The 27024-nt window shown below is 40.0% G+C and overlaps 1 protein-coding gene across 2 annotated transcripts in view; it reads left to right on the forward strand.

Annotated features, from left to right (window-relative positions):
* PDE7B (phosphodiesterase 7B) overlaps positions 1-27024 on the forward strand; it is a 351624-nt gene that overhangs the window by 318378 nt on the left and 6222 nt on the right. For both annotated transcript variants that reach the window (XM_055264864.2, XM_055264865.2), the window contains 4 exons: positions 10640-10731; positions 16144-16288; positions 18383-18479; positions 24232-24312. In XM_055264864.2, the coding sequence (XP_055120839.1) occupies positions 10640-10731; positions 16144-16288; positions 18383-18479; positions 24232-24312 (415 nt within the window). The remainder of the gene's footprint in view (positions 1-10639; positions 10732-16143; positions 16289-18382; positions 18480-24231; positions 24313-27024) is intronic.

Here is a 27024-nt window from a genome sequence, read left to right on the forward strand (position 1 = left end):
GCAACAAAAGCCAAAATCGACAAATGGGATCTCATTAAACTAAAGAGCTTCTGCACAGCAAAAGAAACTATCATCAGAGTGAACAGGCAACCTACAGAATGGGAGAAAATTTTTGCAACCTACTCATCTGACAAAGGGCTAATATCCAGAATCTACAATGAACTCAAACAAATTTACAAGAAAAAAACAAACAACCCCATCAAAAAGTGGGCAGAGGACATGAACAGACACTTCTCAAAAGAAGACATTTATGCAGCCAAAAAACACATGAAGAAATGCTCCTCATCACTGGCCATCAGAGAAATGCAAATCAAAACCACAGTGAGATACCATCTCACACCAGTTAGGATGGCCATCATTAAAAAATCAGGAAACAACAGGTGCTGGAGAGGATGTGGAGAAATAGGAACACTTTTACACTGTTGGTGGGACTGTAAACTAGTTCAACCATTGTGGAAGTCAGTGTGGTGATTCCTCAGGGATCTCGAACTAGAAATACCATTTGACCCAGCCATCCCATTACTGGGTATATACCCAAAGGACTATAAATCATGCTGCTATAAAGACACATGCACACGTATGTTTATTGCGGCACTATTCACAATAGCAAAGAGTTGGAACCAACCCAAATGTCCAACAACGATAGACTGGATTAAGAAAATGTGGCACATATACACCATGGAATACTATGCAGCCATAAAAAATGATGAGTTCGTGTCCTTTGTAGGGACATGGATGAAACTGGAAAACATCATTCTCAGTAAACTATCGCACGGACAAAAAACCAAACACCGCATGTTCTCACTCATAGGTGGGAATTGAACAATGAGAACTCATGGACACAGGAAGGGGAACATCACGCTCCAGGGACTGTTGTGGGGTGGGGGGAGGGGGGAGGGACAGCATTAGGAGATACACCTAATGCTAAATGACGAGTTAATGGGTGCAGGAAATCAACATGGCACATGGATACATATGTAACAAACCTGCACATTGTGCACATGTACCCTAAAACCCTAAAGTATAATAAAAAAATATATATATATATTAAAGTAGAAAAAAAAAAAAAAAATCAAAACAAGTTAGTTACTTCCTAGATACAATGGGGTCACAGGCATTGGGTAAATACACCCATTCCAAATGGGAGAAATTGGCCAAAATAAAAGGGCTACAGGCCCCATGCAAGTCCAAAATCCAACAGGGCAGTCATTAAACCTTCAAGTTCCAACATGATCTCCTTTGACTCCGTGTCTCACATCTAGGTCACACTGATGCAACAGGTGGGCTCCCACGCCTTGGGCAGCTCCATTCCTGTGGCCTTGCAGGGTACAACCCCCTTCCCAGCTGCTTTCACGGGATGGCATTGAGTGTCTGTGGCTTTTCCAGGTACACAGGTGCAAGCTATAGGTGGATCTACCATTCTGGGGTCTGGAAGACAGTGGCCCTCTTCTCACAGCTCCACTAGACAGTGTCCCAGTGGGGACTCTGTGTGGGTGCTCCAATCCTACATTTCTCTTCTGCACTGCCCTAGCAGAGGTTTTCCATGAGGGTTCTGCCCCTACAGAAACTTACGCCTGGACATACAGGCATTTCCGTACATCCTTTGAAATCTAGGTGGAGGTTCTCAAACCTCAATTCTTGACTTCTGTGCACCCACAAGCTCAACACCATGTGGAAGTCACTAAGGCTTGGGGTTGCACCTTCGAAGCAATGGCCTGAGCTACACCTTGGCCCCTTTTAGCCACAGCTAGAGCTGAAGCAGCTGGGAGGCAGGGCACCATGTCCCAAGGCTGCACAGAGCTGGGGGTCCCTAGGCCCTGGCCAAGGAAACCATTTTTACCTCCCTAGGCCTCCAGGCCTGTGATGGTTCGGGCTGCCATGGAGGTCTTAGACATGCCTTGGAGACATTTACCCCATTGTCTTGGTGATTAACATTTGGCTTGTTACTTATGCAAATTTCTGCAGCTGGCTTGAATTTCTCCCCAGAAAATGGGTTTTTCTTTTCTATTGCATCATCAGCCTACACATTTTCCAAACTTTCATGCTCTGCTTCCCTTTGAATGCTTTGCCACTTAGAAATTTCTTCTGTCAGATACCCTAAATCATCTGTCTCAAGTTCAAAGTTCCACAGATCTCTAGAACAGGGGCAAAATGCCACCAGTCTCTTTGCTAAAGCATAGCAAGAGTCACTTTTATTCCAGTTCCCAAAAAGTTCTTCATCTTCATCTGAGACCACCTCAGCCTAGACTTTATTGTCCATATCACTATCAGCATTTTGGGCAAAGCCATGCAACAAGTCTCTAGGAAGTTCCAAACTTTCCCACATTTTCCTGTCTTCTTCTGACTGTTCCAACATCTGCCTGTTCCCCAGTTCCAAAGTCACTTCCACGTTTTCAGATATCTTTATAGCAGCACCCAACTCTCAGTACCATATTAGTCAATTCTCATGCTGCTATAAGGACATACTGGAGACTGGGTAATTTATAAAGAGGTTTAATTGACTCACAGCTCTACAGTGTTGAGGAAGCCTCAGGAAACTTACCATCATAGCAGAAGGGGAGGCAAACACATCCTTCTTCACATGGTGGCAGGAAGGAGAAATGCCAAGCAAAAGGGATAAAGCCCCTTATAAAGCCATCAGATCTCATGAGATCTCACTCACTGTCATGAGAACAGGTTGGGGGACCACCACCATGATTCAATTACCTCTCACCTGGTCCCTCCCATCACATGTAGGGATTATGGGAACTACAATTCAAGATGAGATTTGGATGGGGACAGAGCAAACCATATCAGGAGCAATTAAAAATGTTAAAGGAAGTCTCCTGCAACTGAGATATGATAACTCCCCCCATCCATCTCATAAACAGACACATGGCCAATAAATTATTATTCTTGAGCATAATTATTCTTTCCAAATTTGCAGTAAACGTGTGTTTTGACCAATGAGTTACTGATAAGAATTACACTATAAACTGAAGCTGGAAAAATATTTAGTACTTACGGCCTGATGTTACGAAATTTTTTTTAAATCAAATTTCAATTTAGACTTTTGTTGCAGAGAAATATGATAGGGTGACAATAAAAGATTTTCACATGTAAAATTATATTACATTAAAATAAAAATCTATGGAGAAATAGAATGAAAATATAAGCTCTAGAGGGAAAAGAATTTATTTAGTATTTCTGACTTAAATAATAAGTTAAATTATTCATGTGGGTTTTTTTCAGTGGGTTCTGCATGGGTATTAAATGCCATTGTTATTAGGTTCCTCTAGACACATTTAATGCCCAGAAGAGTGATATAGTAAGTTTATATTAAACTACCAACATTCACTAATACACTGGACATTACATCTTTTGTAACCACTTATATTTATGATTTTTGAAAGTTTAGATATCAACTCTGAAAAGTGTGAGGAAAGTATAGTTTTTCAAAATTCACTGAATGAGCAGACCACTGACATGTGGGAGCAAGGCCAGTGAACAAAGTTGTTACAAGGTGTTGTAGACACTAGGATAGAAGTTTCCCGTGGGTGTAGGAGGTCTGGAAGAGGAAGCTGTCAGTTCTGTTGAGAGAACCAGGAAAGGCTTTCCAAGCGGATCAATGATTTGTCTCAGAAATAAGTAGATAGGGTCGTGTGTGTGTGTGTGTGTGTTTCCAACTTTATTAGGGAGATTCTCCTCACTCTTTTTTGGAGTTATGTAATCCTTTATTATCATTTCCTATGCCCAAACCAAGCCTTAATATAAATCAAGATATTGAAAAGCCCCTCTCTCATTAGCTCTTTCAGGATGACATGGAAGACAAATTAACTTTAAATCAACTTGGTGTATTTGTGATTTAAACAAGATAGAAGTTTATTCCTAACCTTCATGAAAGTTGGGCAGTTGGAAGTCCAAGGAAGGCACAATAGCTCCACAAAATCATTAGAGACCCAGGATCCTTTTAGTTCTACAATCTGTCATCTCTTGGGTAGGGCACTTGTCCTCCTCACCCAAGGTATCTGCTGGAGGTCAAACCATTCCTGCTGCATTCCAGTGAGAAGATAGAATGGGGAAAAGCAAAAGAAGCCTCTCTCAGATGAGTTCACCTTTGGTTTAAACAACCTTCCTGGAAATCCCACACAACACTTCTGCTAACATTTAGTAGATCAGAACTTCATCAAATGATCCCACCTAGTTGTAAAGCAGGCTGAGAAATGCTGTCTTTATTCTGAATAGCCATAAGCCCATTTAAAAACTGAGGTTCTGTGAGTAGGGAAGAAAGGAAATCAGATAAATGGGATGAACAAACAGGAGTCTCTGTCATACCCGATGCTTAATCTTAAAGCTAAGGCCATCAAAATGATGACTTGGTGTGATCCTTCCCTTTATGTAACATTCTTCCTCTAACCCACCAATTACTACAGCACTTACATGACCATTGTGTTTTCCTTTTATTGTTGTTACTGCTTTGGTTATTTGATATCCCCACTGTGCTGCCATGTGTCTAATGGCACCTCAAACTCCCCATGTCCCACACTGAACTCTACACCTGCTCCACTGCAGCTTTCCCATCATGGTTAATGGGCACTCCATCCTTCTGTGCTCATACCAGAAACAATGGAATCATCCTGCAGACCCAGAAATCAACCACCTCTCACCACCTCTGCCGCTACCTCCCCCATCCACATCTCCATCACCTCTTACCTGGATGAGTGCTATTGTCCCAAACAGCCTTCCACTTGTATATTAGTCCCTTCTCATATTGCTATAAAGAAATACCTGTGACTGGATAATTTATAAAGAGGTTTAATTGGCTTATTGTTCCACAGCATGTACAGGAAGCATGATGCTGGCATCTGCTTGGCTTCTGGGGAGACCTTAGGAAATTTACAGTCATGGCAGATGGCACAGGGAGTAGGCACCTCACATGGCTAGAGCAAGAGCAAGAGAGAGTGAGGGCAAGGTGCTACACACTTTTAAACAAGCAGATCTCATAAGAATTCACTACTACAAGAACAGCATCAAGGGGATGGTGCCAAACCATTCATGAGAAACCACACTCATAATCCAATCCCCTCTCACCAGGCCCCACCTCCACTATTGGAGATTACAATTGAACATGAGATTTGGCTGGAGACACAGATACAAACCATTTCAACCTGTTTCTCCCCTTACCCCTACCAAAGTCTGTTGTCAACATACACCAAAAGTGGCCTTATTTAAATGTAAGTCATATAATTTTACTCCTCCCAAACCCTTGCAGTGGCTCCTTATTTCTCTCAAAGTAAAAACCAAATGTTTGTAATTGCCAGAAGGCTGTGCCTGGTCTGGTGTCTCATGACCTCACTGACTTCTTACTTCCCCTCTCTTGCTGTGCATTGACCTCACAGCTGTTAGCTCCTCCCTTGAGGCCTTTGCTCCAGCTGTTCTCTTTAGAATGCTCTTCCACCAGACAGGAATGACTAACTCCCTCCTGCCTTCAAGCTTTTGCTCAAATCTCACCTTTCCCCATGACTACCTTACCAGCCCCGACTATATCTGAAAGTGGGGACTCTCAGATGCCCACTATTCTGCTCTTCTCTCCATGCATTTACTATCTTCTAACATGCTATCCAACTCTTTCCAGCATGAAAGTATTTATTATGTTTATGGTTTATTGCCTGTCTCTCCCCATCTGATATGGTTTGGCTGTGTCCCCACCCAAATCTCATCTTAAATTCTGTGTCATGGGAGGGAAGAGTGGGAGGTAATTGAATCATGGGGGCAGGTCTTTCCCATGCCCTTCTCGTGATAATAAGTCTCACAAGATCTGATGGTTTCATAAAGGGGAGTTCTCCCACACAAGCTCTCTCTCTTCACCTGCTACCATCCATGTAAGATGTGACTTTCTCCTCCTTGCCTTCCACCATGATTGTAAGGCTTCCCCAGCCATGTGGAACTGTAAGTCCATTAAACCTCTTTCTTTGGTAAATTGCCCAGTCTCGGGTATGTCTTTATCAGCAGCGTGAAAACGGACAATACACCATCTCTACCACCACCAGTTTCTTGTCTGTTTTGTTCACTGATGTATTCCAAGCACATATCACAGTGCCTAGAACACAGTAAGTGCTCAATATATTTGTTGAATGAAATCAAGTAATTTGTTCTCTTACTTAGCAAATTTATAGAAACTGTGTGAGGCATAGATTTGAGTGGACACAAAAGGAACAAGGTTGGCTGCCTACTCATACCTAGCTTATAATGTAGTAAAAGATAAAGAACTCTAATACACATCAATGGGACTGAGTTTAATAGGACACAGGACTTCCAGAATGCCAGAGAAAAATTCAAAATGAGTATAAGACTCAGAAGAAAGCACATTTGCCTTTGCCTGGAATGATTCCAGATGGCCTTGTGGAGTATTTGAAGTGAATTTTGAAAGACAGGGGCTGGTTTGATAAGTGAACATAGAGAAAGAGGTGTTTGCAGATAATAAACCACCTTGGAAAGTATTAGAGTTAGCAAAAGGAAAGGACACCATCATATATTAATAATGTAATATTTATGTAAGTTATAGTCTTACTAACATATTTGTTTGGACTATAAGAGCTTTGTTGGAAAGGAGAGGTAAAGGTATTGAGTTATCTCAAACATTTAGGAACAAAGTGATAGTTGGGACAATTTCATAAAGCATTGAATGTCAAGCTAAGGAATTCGACTTAATTTGTCTTACAGGGATCCATTGTGGGGTTTGGAACAGGGCACTGGGGGAGGTGGATAGCATGATCATACCAAAGGCCAACAAGCTCCTTGAGAGCAGAGATTTTGTCTCATTTATCCTTGGATCCCCAGTGCACACCACAGAACCTGGCATATTAGTGGATGATTGATAAATATTTTTGTTTCAACTAGTGATTAGGGAGAATGTAGAAAATGTTGTCAAATAAACAGGTCACATTCTGGCAGCTGTAAGGAGGATGACTTGAAGAAAAACAATGAAAAAGGATGGTAAAACTCTGAAATAGGGTGGCTTCTATGAAAGGAATGATTGGGCACAAGTGACACTACGTAGGAAAAACCAAAAGGATTCAGACACTGATTGGAGATGAGGGTTGAGAGTGAACAATGAGTTCTCCCCCAAGACAACCTAAATCTACTCAGTCATTATTCAAACCACAAGATTTTTAGCAATAGAACCAGATTCAGAGGTAAATGCAAGAATTCCAATGTGGGTTTAGAAACTAACATCTAACTAGAACAATCAACCTTAGGTTTTTTTTGAGCAACAACTATAGGTAATTTTGGCAAATTCAGTATAATTCCAGGTATTTATCAGCTTGTAAATTTCAGGCTTCTGATGCTTGGATGTGGTAGCACAGAGAAAATTCTTGGGAGGCAGCAAGGGCTGTATGCAGAGCTTAGGTTTGAGTCTGCAGGCATGGGTGAGGCCTTCCTCAGCTACTCACTAGCTGTGTGGCCTCCCTAAGCAACCTGAGTTTTTTATGACCTATGAATTCATGATCAAAATAGTGGAGGGGTATGTGAGGTTTAGATGAGGGCATGGAAAGTGCCTGGCACAGAGTTACTGTTTGATAAATGTTAGTCTCTCCTCTCTATGCTGTTCTTCTTTTCTTAGTCTCTGGAATCCACCATGGTGCCCCTATTTCCACCACAGTCCTGGCCAAAACATGCTTTCATGCATAATGACTCTTCCACAAAGGCTGTGTTTGCAATCATCTACTCTATTGTCTTTTAATCTGTACCAGCTTCCAAGCTAACCCAATTTTCTAGCATTTCCCTAGTGCTCATCTCAAAATACGATTTCACCAGCAAATTTCGTAAGTATCCTTTTATTCTGTCTTCAGGAAGATTATTAATGAAGATGTTAAGTCAGGCTGGCATACATCACCATGCTTAAGGCCATCTTCCAGACATTTTTGTTGCACTACATGGGGATATGGTGTCATTTATCATCAGGTCTTGTTACAGCTTTCTGGCCCTTGAAAAACTCATGGGAGGGCACTCATGTCCACATCTACTTGAATTAGTCTTGCAAGTGAACTCATGAGCAACTGAATTAAATGTCATCGCAGGATTGAACATCTATTACATCACACTAATCTATCACTCTTCTCTCCTAAATCTTTACAATCAAAACAAATTAGCCTAGCATGTGATTTTCAATCAACCTTCTCTTTTGTTGTGTGCGGCTCATGCCCAAAAGGAAATAATAGACCAGTTGATAAAAGTAACAAAATTTCATTACTGCTTCAAACATGGTCAAGTGGTAAATAAAGAATAATGACTCCTTGGCAATTAGTGAAATGAATAGCAATAGGACAGACTCTACAGAAGATGGATATGAGACTCATCCTCGTGAAACTTACCTCATAACAAAGTCTTAGAGATAAATGAGTGTGTGGTTTTAGAATCAAGAATAGTTTTAGAATCAAGAATAGTTGCAGCTTTCCTGACTTGTGTTTTCCTAATGGAGCATTGATTGATTGTGTCACTAACAGAGATTCTCTTTCCTCATTTGCTGAAAAAGTTGAACATTATATGGGTGGCTCAGATACAGTAGGGGCATAATATAATGGGATGGTTTTTAGCCTCACTTCTGACTCCATTTTGTCACCATATTATTTTCCTTGCTTCTTTTCCCTTACTTTTGGTTTAATTGTGGTAAAATACATGCAATATAAAATTTACCATCTTAGGCCGGGCACGGTGGCTCACCCCTGTAATCCCAGCACTTTGGGAGGCCAAGGCGGGCGGATCAGGAGGTCAGGAGATCGAGACCATCCTGGCTAACACAGTGAAACCCCGTCTCTACTAAAAATACAAAAAATTAGCCGGGCGATGTGGCAGGCGCCTGTAGTCCCAGCTACTCGGGAGGCTGAGGCAGGAGAATGGTGTGAACCTGGGAGGCGGAGCTTGCAGTGAGCCAAGATCGTGCCACTGCACTCCAGCCTGGGTGACAGCGAGACTCTGTCTCAAAAAAAAAAAAAAAAAAAAAAATTTACCATCTTAACCATTTTCAAGTGTACAATTCAGTGGTATTAAGCACATTCATAATGTGCAATCATCACCACCACCCATCTCTAGAACTCTTTTCGTCTTGCAAAACTAAACCGTGTACCCATTAAACAATAATTCCCTGTTCCTCCCTCCCCTTAGTCCCTGGCAACCCCCATTATACTTTCTGTCTCTAAGACTGTGGCTACTCTAGGTACCTCATATATATGAAATTATACAGTGTCTCTAACTTTTTATTGAATGTTATTGTCTTAGTCCATTTTCTATTGCTTATAACAGAATACCTGAAACTGAGTAATTTACAAGGAAGCAAAATTTATTTATTACAGTTATGGAGGCTGAGAAGGTCAAGATAGAGGGGGCTATATATTGGTGAGAGTATTCTTGCTAGTGGAAACTCTGCACAGAGTCCTGAGGCATCTCATGGCATCACACAGAGAGGGGGCTGAGCATGCTAAAGTGTTAGCTCCTCTCTCTTCCTCTCTTATAAAGCTACCAGTTTATCTTCCAAGATAACCCATTAATCCATTAATCCACGAATAGATTACTCCATAATCCAATCACCTCTTAAAGGCCCCACCTCTCAAGACTGTCACATTGTGGATTAAGTTTCAACGTGTGTTTTAGAGGGGACATTCAAACCATAGCAACTATCCTTTTGTATGTTTTATAAGATTATAACTACTCTTGAAACAAAATGGAGACTGAATAAACAAAATATTGCCTGAGGTCGAGTTCTATTCTGTATCTATGAAGTCAATGGTACAGACATAATGTTTCCTAATTAGAACAAAACACAATCAAGTATAAGAAATATTCATCATTTAAATGGTTAATTGTTCAGATAAAAAGCATATTTAAAATAACAGGTCAAGGGAGAGATGGAATATAACACAGGTTCCCTCAAGGACAGGAATGTTAAGATAATTGAGCAAGGAAGCAATTGTAGATTCCAACTCAGATTTAATCAGCTAAATGCCGAGGTGCTGGTCACAAAGATTACCGGCAGAGCTGCCTGCAAGATAATGGTTCTCAAACCTTAGCGTACATATGAATTTATTACCACAAGCCTATCAAATCAGAACCATAATGACTGCGACTCAGGAGTCTGAATGTGTCACCAGCTACCCTGGAGGTTTGGACTTAGGAGGTTCTTATCAGCGTTGAGAAATGATAGTCAGTGCAGTAGATTAGACCAGAGATTGTGAGGCTTGCCTCCACTCAGTTTGCTAGTATAATCTTGGATTACATTATGCCTATAGTGTGATGGTATCCATTACTACCTATTTCACTGCGTCACTTTCTTTCTTACATTTAGCGTGGCCTGACTGAGCTATTGAAAGAGGGGCAGAGGCAGGAGTGAATGATGCTGGAAATAGATCCTCATTCAACCCTGCAGCAGAGGGTCAGCCGCGGGCCCTGCTGTTCTCCCATCATCATCATAGCCTTGAGACTAGACCTCATGGTTGTTTTATCTTGTGGTTTTTTTTGTTGTTTTTTTTTTTTCCTGGTCTGCCTCTGTGTCATCAGGTACAAACTGGAGGGAAAATGCTGGCGTCCGTGGAGCTGTGTTCAGCATGAAAGATCAGTATCTGGCTTCCCTCTCGTTTATAACTCTTATTTTCTTTCTTTCTAGAATATGTCTGTGCTGGAGAATCACCACTGGCGATCTACAATTGGCATGCTTCGAGAATCAAGGCTTCTTGCTCACTTGCCAAAGGAAATGACGTAAGTGCTGCCAAGATGAAACATACTGATGTGCATGCAGTAAAGATAAGCCACTTTCTCTAGGGCAGGCTTGGGACCTTTTGCGTGAATGGCAGAGAGCCCCCCGGCTGTGCTTCCTGCCTGCACTGAGCTGTCTATCAGAGGAGATTTGGTGTCAGTTACAGCCACCCAGAAACCAAAATCTCTCTGTGTGCTTTGAAAGGGCCTTGCAGAGTCAATGACCTACGGTCAGGAAAAGGGATAATAAACAGCTCTCAGTTTTCACACGCTTCAGTATCAGTGCTCGGCTTTGCCAAATTCCCGACCTTTAGTTTAGCAAAATTGTCCTCCCATGTAGCTCCAAATAATAAATATTAAGAAGGAACTCAGGCATTCTAAAGCTAGAGTTCAAAAAAGTATGTTTTGTAATTGCCAGTCTTAGCAAAAATAGAAGTCAGAAATTCTTTTCTAAAATGTCTTTTGCTAAGTGATTGAAATGGCCCTAGCATTTTTTTTCACCAATTAATTTACCTTATATCTCTTGCACTTTAAACAGAAGGGGAGACACTCATTTTCTGGTTTACTATTTAATAGCCATGGTATGTAGGCTGAGTCCCACTAAATCCGAGGCCATTGCTTCGTTTTCCTGGTGGCCCCAAGTTAGCTGCTAATACTGTCTTCCAAGGCCACCATTAATTCTGATCTGTTTAATGAACACATGCAGAACCCAAGAAACCTAGGTGAAAAGAGTACATAGATTGCTGTACCCTTCTTCAAGACAAGCACATAACTTGAGATCAAGGACCAAGTGGTGTCTCCCAGCTGAACAAGCAGTATACTTTCGGTTGTGAATTGATTCCTGGCCCTCTGATTTGATCTCATGCTGTTTCCTAGCACCCAGAGGAATGTGAAATTTGCAGGAAGAATTTCAGTTGATAAATTTTTACTCCCTGGAACTAAATAAAACCAGTTCTCATGCATGGAATAAAAACTCATGCCTCTTACTAGAATAATAAATTGCAAAGATTGAAAGAATTAAATGCAAAAAGAACTAAAAACTAGAGCAAAAGATCAAGTGAGAAGAAGAGAAAAGAGGTAGTAAGGGGAGAGACAAAGAAGAAAGAAGGAGAAGGAAAGGAAGAACAGTGAGGACAGGAAAGAAGAAAGTGCAAGGGAAACGGGAAAGGACTGGGGTGACCAGGCTTCTCCTGGTCAGTACCTGCATTCATCCTGTTTGTTACTCAATTAATATTTCTTTCCTAAAATATTCATTTCATGTCTATGGATTCCAATGAAAAATATATTTTTATGTGTCTTTGTGGAACACAGTGTTATAAACTGTTTTTGCCAGAAGAATAATTGTTATACAATAATACATGTGAAAACTTTATTACAAAAGCCATGATCATAATCATTATTATTCCTTCTACCACAGGTAAATGCTTTAATGTCATTTTTCTGATTTTAAAAGTAGGGCAGGTTAATTATAGAAAGTAAGGAAAATTCAGGAAAGTGTTAGTTTGAACTATGTGATAGTTGCTCTTTTTAAGGGCCAAAAACAGAAGACTTTTAGCACTTTCATATGCTTCAGCTTGATATGAAAGAGAAAACTGAAACTACTAGCAATCCTGTCATCCAAGGATAGTTCATGTTAACCTGGCTAGTTTATTTTCTTTTAGTCTTTTTTCAATACAAACTTATTTTAACAAAATATGGTTATTTGGGGAACTTATTTTACAGTTTACGTCCTGAAATTTTGTATTTACTATAAAGACTTTTTTCCAAATAATTAAACCTGTTAAATTAAAATGATTTTGTCAGCCGTATGGCATTATTGTGCCAAATGGCATTATTGTATACAACTAGTGGCTTTCATTTGGAATTTAAATGGTTTCCAGTATCCCAAACTTTGATACTCTGTTTTCTCAGGAAGTATTTGTAGATAAAAATTATTGGTCAGAAAGGTCTGAATTTTTAAGTTTCTTGTATATTATCCAATTGTTCCTCTAAAAGGCTGTATTCTACCTGTATTCCAACTGATGGATTATAAGAAAACGTACCAATGTACCATCACCAAAATTGAGTTTTGTCTTTATTCTTTTTAAAATATTTGCAAATTTGACATATATGTATGAATATATATACACAAATACATATGTATATACAGAGAAAGTGGTTTTCATTAAATTAGAATGCATCCTTTACTTACAACCAAGATTGAAATTTTTCATATATTTGCTGATCATTGCTATTTCTTCAGAGAACACATTTTTATATTTGGTCTCTTCCTATTTTCCTATCAGTGTTATTCATTTGTTAGAACTCTTTGTATATTAACTACAGTAACCAGTTGTTATATGTGGTAAATATTACTTGAAGTTTTTAGTTTGCCTTTTGATTCATGAAACATTTCACCTAATTAAAATAATTTTATTTTCCAATTATAAATTTAGTAAGTATTCATATCTTCAAATTCATATAATTTTGAGAAGTATAAATTAAAAAATCAACCATAATCCCATTATAGATCTTTTCATTTTCTATGACCATAGAGATCATGCTTTACATGCTTTGAATTTTGTTTTTAGCATTAAAAAGATGACATTTTTCAATGTCAATTACTATAGCTGTACATCGTACTTCATAATTGCATAGTATGAGTGTACCATGGTTTAACTAATCTCATAAATTTTTGTGATTTTTTCCCCCCATGGAATGCTTCATTATTGTAAATAACAATAGAATAAGCGGCCGGGCACAGTGGCTCACGCCTGTAATCCCAGCACTTTGGGAGGCCGAGGCGGGCAGATCACGAGGTCAGGAGATCGAGACCACGGTGAAACCCCGTCTCTACTAAAAATACAAAAAATTAGCTGGGCGCAGTGGCGGATGCCTGTAGTCCCAGCTACTCGGGATGCTGAGGCAGGAGAATGGCGGGAACCCGGGAGGCGGAGCTTACAGTGAGCCGAGATCGTGCCACTGCACTTCAGCCTGGGCAACAGAGAGAGACTCCATCTCAAAAAAAAAAAAAAATAGAATAAGCATCCTTGTCACATATCTTTACTAATTATATCTTTACTAACATGTTAATGTTAATTTCTAGATGGACTGTTGGTCAGTTTATGTTCATCAAATGCTTTTTCCACTAATTCCTAAATTACCCTCCAGAAACATTGTACTAATTTATACTCCCTAACAAAGAATGAGGGGAACCATTTTTCTCATACCATTGACAGCATTGGGTATTACAATCTTTCGTAATTCAGCAAATTACTTAGCAGTTACTTTTAATCCTCACCAATAAAAATGGGAGAAATAATATCACATAGTGGTTTTAATTTGCTTTCTGCTATACTAAGAATATTTAATATTACTTTATTTTTTGAGATATTTTGTATTTCTCTTGTGATTTTCTGTTTTATATAATTTTTTATGTTCAGAACTGAATTAAAGATGTATGTATGGCTTAAAAACAAATGTTCGTGGCGAAACTATAAATCTTTTAGAATATAATGTAGGGAAATTTTTCATCAGAGTTAGGAAAAATTTCTTAAAGAGGAGAAAAAACTAGCCATAAATAAAAAGATTTATAGATTAAGCTACATTAAAAATTAAGACTTCCTGGTGGCATTGTGGTTCACGCCTGTAATCCTAGCACATTGGGAGGTGGAGATGGGAGGATCACTTGAGGCCGGGAGTTTGAGACCAGCCTGGTCAACACAGTGAAACCCCCATCTCTATTTATAAATTTAAAAATAAAATAAAAATTATAAAAATTGAGATTTCATCAATAGACATCATAAAGACAGCTAAAAGACAAACCAAAGACACAATATTTGCAACACGTAGCTGACAGAGGACCAGTATTTAAAATATGTAAAGAACCTCAGAATCAATAAGAAAAAGGAAGACAACTTAATAGACAAAAACTAGAGTAGAAACTTCACAAAAGAAGTACAAATGGCCAATAAACCCACGAAAATATGTCTAGCCTCATTAGTAAACAAGAAAATTCATATTAAAACTACAGGGAGTTGCATGACATGCCCATCAAACTGGCAAAAAATGTAAAGGGTAAGAATGTAGAACAATGAGAATCTCATCTGCTACTGCTGGGAGCAAAAATTTATACCATCATTTTGGAAATAATTGGCATTATCTAGTAAATTGAAGATAAATATACTCTGTCATCCAATTATTGCATTCCTGAATATAGACCCTAGGGAGACTTCTGCACATGCATAACTAGAGGTATATAAGAATATTTACTGTGGCTTTTTTCATAGTAGCCAAACACTAGAAATATCTCAAGTGACCATGAAAAGTAGAATGGATAATGGAATGGATTTCATTATCAATGGAATTTTATACAGTGGCATACACTATAACGAATGAGGATAAACTATAGCCTACACATCAACATGAAAGAATTTCAAAAACAATGTTTAGCTAAAGAAGTCAGTCACTGATACCATATAACTTAAAGTTCAAAAGCAGTTAAAACTAAGTTGTGCGGTTTAGAGATGCACTCACAGGTGGTAAAATTATAAGTAGCAAGAAAATTGTTAAAACAAAGAGCAAGAAAGTGGCTACTTCCGGGCTTGGAAGGAAAGGGGATATGATGAGACAGGCAACATGACCTCTGGGGTACTGGTAGGCAGTGTTCTTGCCTGAGTGGTGATTACAAGGTGTTCATTTTCTATTTATTCATTAAACTGTATAGGTATTCCCTATGCACTCTACTTAAATATATTTCATTTTTAAAGGTAAGTTTTACAAATATTTATGGATCGTTCCTTTATTACTTTTTATATGTGAGGTAAAGCTCTAACTTGCTTTATCTTTCTAAGATATCCCATTTTCTCTATACCATTTGTTGACTAATATATCTCTTGCCCACTGGTTTGTAACAGTGTCTTAATTAGTTTTTGTTTTTGAAGTTCCAGAATCTCTTTCTGGCCTATGTATTGTGTTCCATTGATGGATCTTTCCATCCTATGGTACCATTTACTATTATTCTCTTCATTTTTATTACTATTGTTATGCCCTTTTCTCTCTCCATGCACATCTTCATTTTTGAACTCTAAAAACACACCACTAATTTCATGATTCTACAAGTCTTTTGTGTCCTCCCTAAAACATGCATTTCTATTTGGCTTTCAGGTTTTTTCACCCATAGGAATGTCTAAACTACCACAACTTTGTTTTTCAAGGTTTCAATCACTTTACACAGTTCTTGGCATGCTTCCTGTCCAAGGACGGAACTGGTGGGTGAGAGACTTGCTCTCAGGCAGTGAAGGACTGGCACATTGTGTAATAAACAGAATCAAAGGCAGAAATTAGATTACAAGCCACCTGATGATGATAAAATCAATCACCCTCATCAAAGGGATTTGCTTTGTGTGTTTTTCTCTTTCATTCTTGTGGATGCAGACAGGATATTGAACAGCAGCTGGGCTCCTTGATCTTGGCAACAGACATCAACAGGCAGAATGAATTTTTGACCAGATTGAAAGCTCACCTCCACAATAAAGACTTAAGACTGGAGGATGCACACGACAGGCACTTTATGCTTCAGGTAAACAAAACAATAAAAGCCATTCTTTTTGCTGAGTGAAAACACTCAGCTGGGCTGGGTGTGGTAGCTCACATCTGTAGTCCCAGCTACGTGGGAGGCTGAGGCATGGGGATCACTTGAGTCCATGAGTTTAAGGCTACAGTGAGCTATGATTGCACCACTGTACTACAGCCTGGGTGACAGAATGAGATCCTGTCTCTAAAAAAAAAAAAAAAAACCCCAAAACAACAAAAAAAATCCACTCAGGGCCATGATCAATAATTTTAGCATGTTTGAGAAGGAGTTATCTCCAATGGTATGAGTTAGAACAGTGACCTATTTTAGTAAAGGCTTTGAAATGCATGAAAGTTATAAGTGGTTCCCAACTAAGCAAAATCTGGGTTTTAGGTCAACAAGTTGATAATATCTCATTTTTCTTGTTCAGTAACTGATTTATCACAGAGTAATCCCGCTGGATGCAGTAAAGGTCTACCACATTTTGTGGCTTGGTATAAAATCAGCCTCTGCGATACCCATGCAATTTTAAAAGTCTGTTTCTGAAACACGAAAGCATATTACGTTAACTATAGTACATACAAAAATTGGAAAACAAGTGGCCTCCCTTTACCTTAAACCTATTTAACCTGCTTTATTTCCTTTTGCTACCTAAACTTCTGTTTTCATCTGAGTCTTAAACATTTTTATCTGGTCTTATTTTTAGGCAGCAAAAAATAAAATTGAACTGAATTGAATTACATTGGATCAAGTCCATTCCTTTCTGTTTTACTCCATGGCAAGAATCCATTTGTGACATGACAAATTACATCAGGGCAGAGTGGATGTCACAAATAAAAATGTGACCTGGTATCCAAACCAGAACCTTCTTTCTTGACCTTCCATTTTCTCGTCTTCCTTCTTTTCTTTTGGTGCAAAAAACAAAGTGAATGGACCTAGACTCATCTAGATAGATGAGATGGAGCTACACCTGGAGATTGAATCATGCAGTCTTTTTTGTTCCAGGCTTTCGTGCTACCCTTTGTAGCTGTCCAAAGTGCTCCATCTTTGCCAGGAAATACCCTACTCCCAGCTGTAGAACTATGATTCCTTCCTTATTTCTTTCTAGACTAGGCTTCTAGTCCCTGAATGCCACAAGGATCAACCAGGTGTCTGATTTGAGTGACTAAAGCCAAGTTGTGAATAGCCGAAAGATTTGGCCTGGAACACTTGCATTTCAAAAGAAAGGCTTGCTAACTCAAATGCATCCCTTAAGGCAGAGGCTGGAGGAGGCTTCTCTGACACTTACCTCTACGTCAACATGTACTGGTACCCCCACTAGCCAGGAAATAAATATAAACAACTAAATTTGCAAGTTGATATGATCCAAGGCTCTTCCAGACCCCAACATTGCTATCTGTTCTGTGATGCCAAGGAATTGGGTCAAACCAATGGACACTGCTGGTCTCTTGGTAGCAGGTGGTGGTTAAAAGGGATAATCTGCTTCTCTGGGAATTCAAGGTAACCCTCATAAGGTCATCATTACTGACAAAAAGCTGGCATCTCACATCCAGACCAGTGTGAGGCAAGTCAAGAAGGCCCTAATTTAGCTGTATAAACAAAGCATTCCTAGGTTTGATACAACTTCGTTCCCTGACTGGCAGTCTGAGCTTACACAGGCAGACATAAATGCCAACACACATAATTTAAGTGATGTATGGAGTTCGTCAGTGTGGCTACTGTGAGAGTGAGGTCCAGATGACCTCACTTGAGCCTGGCCAGGGACCCTGCAACCTCCCTGCATGCAGGAGGTGGAACTACGGAAGAAGCCAGGCCATGGCTTTCCTTGGCCTGCCCACCCAAGTCTCTTCCAGCAAGCTCCATGTCCTTGGACTGTGGCTCTTCTCTCCTCACTGCTATAAAGCCAGCATTCTCAATGCAGGCTTTGTATCATGGTGAATAAGTGCAGTTTCCTGAAGAGGCATGTCAGGGAGGTACTCTGTAAATATGGGCCTGGTACTGAGAGCAGACTGAACAGCTTGATAGCCTCTTTGGCTTGGGGTGTTTTTGCAACTGAAAGAACATCCTCTCACAATCTCTCCCTGCCCTGTCATTTCTCAGATCGCCTTGAAGTGTGCTGACATTTGCAATCCTTGTAGAATCTGGGAGATGAGCAAGCAGTGGAGTGAAAGGGTCTGTGAAGAATTCTACAGGCAAGGTTAGTAGTGATCCAACAGCTGAGATTTCATTGCCCTGTCTTCTTTTAAGCATTTATCCTAATAAAACAGGAAATGGCTGATCTATCATGACATTTGTTCTTTCATCAACTCTTGTTATCCTAACCTTTCTCTTTTACTTTCTTGGAACTCATCCAACCCTTTTTTGGAAAAGTTAAAAATAAATAACATTGACGTATTGACTTACTACAGAAACAGGTAGTAATGAGGCAAAATAAAAATGAACGAAAGTGGGACATTGATTATAAATGGCCCTCCTCTGTGGATATAAGAATGTGTGGGATAGTTTGATTTTGACTTTGACCTTCATTTTAATGAGCTGAGTGCAGCCTAAAGGCTAAATGTCATGTGAGGTCAATGTTTTCCACTCTGACAGAAGGACTTAAGATTCCTTTTGTATTCCTTCTCCTTGCTTTCTTAAAAAAAAAATTAATAATGAAATAGGACACAGCTGACCAAAAAGTGAGTTCTTCCTTTCAAATATAGTTTCAACAGTGAGGTAGAAGGATTTTGCTGTGAAAAGACAAATGGCCCTGAATTAGGGCATAATTTTTAAAAGATTAACCTCATTCAGAAATAAAGCAATGAATTAGCAAGCAGGATCTTGATGTTGGGTGGGGTATCAACCTTTAAATACAGCCTTGTTTCTTCAGGCTGGGTTTCAATGTGCAGGATGTTTGTTCAGGCATCAACAGTGCCCTCATGCTAGTGACAGAATCAGGTTTGAGAAGCTGAGAACAAATAAAGCTTGAAGTGTCCCACATACCAGCTCTGTGGGGAGGTCAAATAGCAACAGTGAGCCTTTTGGAGAAGGCACCATTGAAAGATGCGTCAATGACATCTTGATGGCCCCAAAGACAGAAGAATTGATTGAGCTCATGTGGGGCCAGAAGGCTCTGCTCACTGTATCTTTCTCTCAGAATAAAAGTGCTCATGTAACTCCTACAACTCTGTATATAATTTCACTTGAATTGAGCAAAAGTGGTTAGAAATCAAAATATCAGCTCTAGTTGCCCCTAAATAAAATCTCCAAGGAGGGTAAAACAAAAGGAAATAAGATGAAATTGGAGCTGGGGGCTTTAAATTAGATATAATCAATACTCTCTTTACTGTTTGATATGTTAAATATTGAAATAGCATAGTGAGAGAGGGGCTAAGATCTCCATCCTTGCAAATCAAACAATGAGACAGAGGAAAGAGTCTACTCTAGCCCACTTGGTTTTGACTCAATCACGCCCAGCATGATTAAAGTGCACAAGTCAGCATTGACTGCAGTGTAAACCTTTTATTTTCTCATCTTGCACCTTATTTGGATTCTGAGCACCTTAGGGCAGGACCATGTCACTTAGGTAGATAGTAAGGCCCATAGTGCCAGTAAATCAAAGTTGTCAACTAAGTACAGTAAATGGTATCAACCAAGAAATGTAACCTGTAAGTTCTCTTTTCTCGGGCCTGGTGCAGTGGCTCACGCCTGTAATTCCAGCACTTTGGGAGGCTGAGGCAGGTGGATCACCTGAGGTCAGGAACTTGAAGCCAGCCTGGACAAATGGTAAAACCCAGTCTCTAATAAAAATACAAAAATCAGCCAGGCGTGGTGGCACGCACCTGTAGTCCCAGCTACTCAAGAGGCTGAAGCAAAAGAATTGCTTGAACCCAGGAGGCAGAGGTTGCAGTGAGCCAAGTTCGTGCCACTGCACTCTAGCCTGGGTGACAGAGCAAGACTCCATCTCCAAAAAAAAAAAAAAAAAAAAAAAGAAAACTCTTTTCTCAAAACTGCTTATTGTCCTAGTAATATACACACGCATTATAAGACAGAAAAACCTAGAACGTTTGTAACATTGATCTCTAAAGGCAAGCTTCCATGTACCTTCCTCTGGCATGTTTCCTGGCAGAGGAAGAAAAGAAAGTATATCTAGTCCTTTTTATTTAATAGCCTTATGGTCTAGTAGAAATTCTGCTTGTTTTAAGAGAAGATTATAGGCTGGGTGGGTGTGGTGGCTCATGCCTGTAATCCCAGCATTTTGGGAGGCCGAGGCGGGCAGATCACAAGGTCAGGAGATCGAGATCATCCCGGCTAACACGGTGAAACCCCGTCTCTACTAAAAATACAAAAAAAAATTAGCCGGGCATGGTGGCGGGTGCCTGTAGTCCCAGTTACTTGGGAGGCTGAGGCAGGAGAATGGCATGAACCCAGGAGGCAGAGCTTGCAGTGAGCCAAGATCACGCCACTGTGCTCCAGCCTGGGTGACAGAGTGAGACTCCATCTCAAAAAAAAAAAAAAAAAAAAAAAAAAAAAGAAAGAAAAAGAGTAGATTCCCTGGTCATCCAAACTGCCTGTCCTCCCTACTGAATTATTTTTTTAATTCTATAAGGATGACTTGTATCATTTTGATTAATCTTTCAGTTTAAGATTTGGACTCAAATCTCAGCTCATTCCAGCACGCTCCTGGCAGGCAGGCTTCCACAGACTACTAACTGTCCTGGACAAAGTATCTTTAATGTGATCCGTGAGGTTAAGCAAAGGAAAACCCTTAAAATCAAGGTTGAGGACACAGGGGGAAAGGAAAACAAGACCCCATGAATCAGAAAAACTGTTATATTCTCAGAACACAGATTAGGATTTCAAATACCATATACCTCCCCCCTCCTCTCCCCGAAAAAAACTTTAAAAAGTAGACTTTGTCCTCTTGTGACTACAGATTGATATCATCTCAATCAACCTAGTTTCCCAGAACCTTGTATTGAACGTCTGCTTCCAGCCTTGTCTAATCCTCAGCAAAACTGATTGTCCTATGTACAAAGCCCCACTAGAGATATTATGAAGAATACAAAGAACTACATGTAGTCTATGCTTTGTACTCTCAAAGTACTAATTAGTATAGTTTCTAGAGGAAAGAAACTATGCAAATTTCCCCTTTATATTCTCTACATTGGTAGCAAAGTGTCTGAAACATATAAGCGTGTTGAATAAGTGAATGAATAAATGATCTAATTGGAAAACCTCTAATGATAGAGGTCACAGGAGAAGATCCAGTACCTTGAAAGGTAGAATCTGAGCTCAGTTTTGAGTGATGTGCATTGTTCTATACTTCCCAATATGGTAACAAGACACATGTGACTGGTTAAATTTAAATTAAAAGTTAATAAATAAAAAATAGAGTTCCTCAGTCTTGATCGTATTTCAAGGGGCTGCCACAGTGGGCAATGTAGAGAACATCTCCATCATTGCAGCAAATCCCACTGGACAGCACTGGTCTAGATAGAATGGAATGGAAACCACTGAGGCCGGGATGCACCCTGCCTTGTCGACCAGCTCAGTCTCATAGAAGATAAGAACGAGAGGATTGTGGAGGCCCCTGGGCACCAGGCTACAATAGAGAACATGACAATGGGAGTCATCTCAGAAAGTGCATTTAGGGCAATATATGTAGTTGAAGTGGAAGAAGAATTGGAGGAAGAAAACTAGCTAAGAAGCAACAACCAAGAATAAATTATCAACACACCAGACCAGGTTAAAGCAGAGTGAAAGGGGGCAAAAAAAGTCTTCTAAGAGGGAGAAACAGGATGTAAAACAAGATTTAAGAGGAAGAAACAAGCAGGGACCCTTGCAGGGTCCCCAGCCAGGCTCAGATGAGATGGAGGGTGAAGGGAAGGGAGAAGTCAAAGACAACTCCTCCAAAGTGTCACACTTGACTGAAAAATCACTGTTAACAGAAATACAGAGGTGAGGAGTGAAACTGGCTTTAGGAGAGTTCGTCTTAATACTATTTGGTGTCCTGGCCTGCCCTCAGAAGGCTATGATCATCTGGAGTTGAAGAGTTAGGGTGGCCAGACTGCCCTGAACCACTCAGGTTAAGCCCGAATGATTTCCTCACTTCAGCCTTGAGGATTACCAGGGACAAGAGACCCCAGGAGGCAGACTACAGTCTTAAAATGACAGAACTGTGGCCTCTGTAGGGCTTCAGCTCAATGGTTAAGTGCAGACACTTTGAAACCAAACTTCCTGTGCTGGAATCTAGGCTCCCCACTTTACTAGTGGTGTGACCTACTAGCAACATACTGAATCAGTATACTTAACCCTCCCTGTGTCTCAGTTTCTTCATCTGTAAAATGGGGATTATAATAAGGTTGTTATTTGGATTAAATTAACATATGCCTGGGAGGGGGGCTCACACCTGTAATCCCAATGCTTTGGGAGGCTGAAGCAGGAGGATTGCTTGAAGCCAGGAGTTTGAGACCAGCCTAGGCAACGTAGAGAGATCCTATCTCTATTTTTTAAAAAAATGAACAAAACAATATTAGCCAGGAGTGGTGGTATATGCCTGTAGTCCCAGCTACTCAGGAGGCTGAAGCAGGAGGATCCTTTGAGCTCAAGTGTTCAAGGGTGCAGTGAGCTATGATGACACCACTGCACTCCAGCCTGGGTGACAGAGTGAGAGCCTGCCTCTTACAAAAAACAATGACAATTTTTTATTAACATATGTAAAATACTTAGAACAGCGCCTGGCACACAATAATCACTATATAAATGTTGTGTTTTTATCTCTTCTACTTTAGCAGAGTAGATTCGTAACTGAACCTTCTGCTGATTAACCAGATTGTTTTTTCCAACACAAAAATTACTCAATTTTTTATGCTCAGGAAGGACTGATGAAGTATTTCAATAAAGTTTTATACAGTGCATTTCTCCTTTGAGCTTCTATTAGGTTGGTGCAAATGTAATTGCGGGTTTTGCCATGGAAAGTAATGGCAAAAAAAAAACACAATTACATTTGCACCAGCCTGATAGCTGACAAATGCATTAAAAAAAAAAAAAAAAAAAAAAAAAAAAATTTCAAGCTGGGTGCAGAGGCTCACACCTGTAATCCCAACAGTTTGGAAGACAGAAGCAGGAGGATTGCTTGAGCTCATGAGATTAAGACTAGTCTGGACAACATAGTGAGACCTCGTCTCTACTAAAAATAAAAATTTAAAAATATATATTAGCCAGGTGTGGTGGCGCATGCCTGTAGTCTGAGCTACTTGGGAGGCTAAAGCAGAAGGATTGTTTGAGCCCAGGAGTTCGAGGCTGCAGTGGGCCGAGATCATGCCACTGCACTCAAGCCTGGGTGACAGAATGAGACTGTCTCAAAAAGAGAAAGTACCATTCTGACCTTTATACTTTTTTTCACCTTCAGTTGCATTAGGTAAAATTCTAATGAATCAGAATGGAAGATTCTGATTAATTTTGTGGTTACAGACTGAGGTGCTACTCAGATGAGATCTTTCCAGTCCTTCTACCTCATTTCCTACCTACTTACTCTTCCTGGTTGTCCTCAGGTGAAACAAGACTAGGGTCAGGCAGCATGAAAGTAGAGGAGGGAGAAGGAAGGATAAAGCCTGTTTTCTTAACCTGTCACTTAAAGCCATGACTTTTATTTCATGTGAGGAAATTTCTCATTGGTTGTTTTCTTGTTTTTATAGGTCTTGTTCAAAAGTTTATTCTAGTCCCAGAGCACACCTACTAGCAATGAGCCATTATGAACGGTCATTGGCACTGTGGTATTTTAAATTGTTACGGAAACTACCGAAGTAAGGCAGAGCAAGTCAGTGCTGAAGGGTCCCTAAGGGATAACAAGTCAAGAAACAGTAATTCCCAGAATAACTTCTTCCGACGAGGTCATTAAAATTATTAATACTCATTTTATAAGTTCTAGATTACCAATGTGGTTTTTTTTCTTTCTTTCTTCTTAGGTGAACTTGAACAGAAATTTGAACTGGAAATCAGTCCTCTTTGTAATCAACAGAAAGATTCCATCCCTAGTATACAAATTGGTGAGTTGAATTCAGTGTTAATTCCAAATAAATACCTTTGGCACATCTCACAAAAGTGACAAAGAAAAGATCTAAACACAGCTTTCAAAAGATCGGCACTGGAGGTTTAATCAACATCCTTTTGAATGGCTGAGTCCAAATTAACACTTTAATCATGACTAATCTACTAGCTAATTGTCTATTGAGAACTTATGAAACCTAGGATCGAAGCTTTGTTATAGGCCCGTAACTAACTTGTATTATTTTAATTTGGTAGTTTAGAATAGAATCAAAACCAAAAAGAGTAGAAGAAAAGTAACAGGAATCAACTATTCGCACTCTCTTCAGGGCTTGAAGGTGGGAATCAGCAGCATCTGCCTTTAGGACCCTTCCAATCTGGGTCGCTACCCCTCATCCCTAACGCTCACTCCCAAGAACCCAGTCTCTAGGCCTACAGCCTGTGAGCCATGCTATTCCACCACATCCTGGGATCCCCAAGTTTCACTAGTCCTTCCTTCAAAACTTATTTTCAGGTTATTCTCCTAAAACCACACTCTCTTTCAAGTGTCACTGGTGGGAAACTGTTAAAGTATGATGCCAATGCATCCAAAATAATTACTGCTTTATCTAATTAAGTTATGCATTAGACCAAGAAGCAAATCAAACTGTGGAAATTTTAGGCACTTTAGTGGAGGAAATATTTTTGCTTCGGTAAGACTTTCTACCACACCTTCAGACACTCCATCAAGTCCACCCCACCTTTAAAGCAAGTCTTTCTTTTCCTTGCAGTTCCCTTCCATTGAATCTGAACTCAGAACTTTAACTCTTTTCATTATAAACTCTGACCCTGACATGTACCAGTTCATGTTTTATACCTGTTCCTATAGACTTCAGACAGCTGAACGCATTCACAGTGCTACAGACCTTTGCAAGGCTCAAAGTTTAATGCCTTGACATTGGTAGGGAAGGGGGTATCTGAAAACATAAGCTGAAAATTAAGAAAACCAGGGTAAGTTAGAATTATATAATATCACTGAAGGTCAAATCTAATCCACCATCCCACAATGGAGTCATAAAATCATCCTCAGGAAATAAGGACAAAATAAATCTAGCTATAAAGATTTCAATGGAATATACAACTGTTAAAATAGGTATGTTCGATTATTGAGCATTTTTTTTCAAATTGTCCTTAATATTGTTATGTAGTTTTCACAATCAAACCAATTCCTCCACCCCAAAGTTGGGAGCTAGGGATGGTGGCATAAAAAAAATAGAACCCAGAAAAGATAATACAGAGTTGCTGGGTGGCTGGCAGGGGAGTATCAGCAACAGAAATGCAGCCTCAGCCTCCTGGGAGGCAATTCTCTCCTATCAAGTGCTTTAGCCATGGAAGTTCTGCAGACGTGATTCAAAATTAGATGCTAACCAAAGTCCTAATCCTGAGGCTCCCTGTGTTAAGCTCTAGTTGGAAAGAAATTTACCAGGCAACTGTCAATGACATTTTGAACCCCCCAAACAAAAGGACTCACGTGGTTCAGCACACAACCTGGATTTGTAAGACAGACCCGATTTCAGAGATTCTGTCCTGTTGTTGTCATGAGAACACACTTATTTTGTCAGATCATATGTCCTGATTTTCAGCTCAGGAAAATGTGGTTACCATAGATACCTCTTTTAAAAAGGGGCTGGGGGTTGAGTGAATAGGGAAATCCTATGGATGCTAAACCAGCACACCAATAATAAAGAGAAAGGGAAGGTGATTATAAAACAATCCTTAGTACATAGATCTTTCTCTGCCTTTGTTCCACATCTGCCAGCTCGTAGAGATTGAGGGTTGGGAAGTGGGGTGGCAGGGACAGATCAGGCTAAACCGGAAAAATCCAAAGAGATAAACGGAACTTGGTGGATGCTACAGGCTCTAGCCCGAGACAACGATTTTTCCAGTGGGTCTTAAGTAATGCAGCTATTTCCTCTGTCCTTATTCCTCTCTGACCAAAATATTCCCCTCTTTTTCCTGCCTCAATCCAAAATGAGAATTTTCTGAGATCTACTCTCAGGCTTAGATCTGATTTTTCTTTTTAAGTAATTTATATCTACCCAAGTGGAACTAGGGCTTAATATCTCCTCCCCAACTCCACGCTTCCCTCTCTCTACCAAATTTTACATTTTAAAAGGAAGGTATTAGCCAGGCGAGGTGACTCATGCCTATAATCCCAGAACTTTGGGAGGCTGAGGCGGGCAAATCCCTTGAGGCCAGGAATTCGAGACCAGCCTGGACAAGGCAAAACCCCGTCTCCACAAAAAATACAAAAAAATAAAATTAGCTGGGTGTGGTGGCATGTGCCTGTAGTCCCAGCTACTCAGGAGGCTGAGGCAGGAGGATCACCTGAGCCCAAAGGGTCAAGACTGCAGTGAGCCATGATCACGCCACTGCACTCCAGCCTGGGCGACAGGGTGAGACCCCATCTCTTAAAATATTAATTAAAACAAAAAAAGGTATTAAATCAAATGAATCTCTAATTGGTGAAATCTATAGAAGGCTAAAGAGAAAGAGGTTTTCCTTCAATCCTTGTCTACTCTGAGGCTACCATTCCTCCCTACTACCCCTTCCTCCCCCCAACCCCCCACCATCCCACCATCCCTCCAGGAGGACAACAGCCCAGCAATGTCAGCTCATCCCTTGAGGAGGGTGAGGTTGACAGAACACACTGATGGAACAGGTTTCCAAATCTG

This window comes from Symphalangus syndactylus, chromosome 2 (assembly GCF_028878055.3).
Source record: "Symphalangus syndactylus isolate Jambi chromosome 2, NHGRI_mSymSyn1-v2.1_pri, whole genome shotgun sequence".
Lineage (NCBI taxonomy): Eukaryota > Metazoa > Chordata > Mammalia > Primates > Hylobatidae > Symphalangus > Symphalangus syndactylus.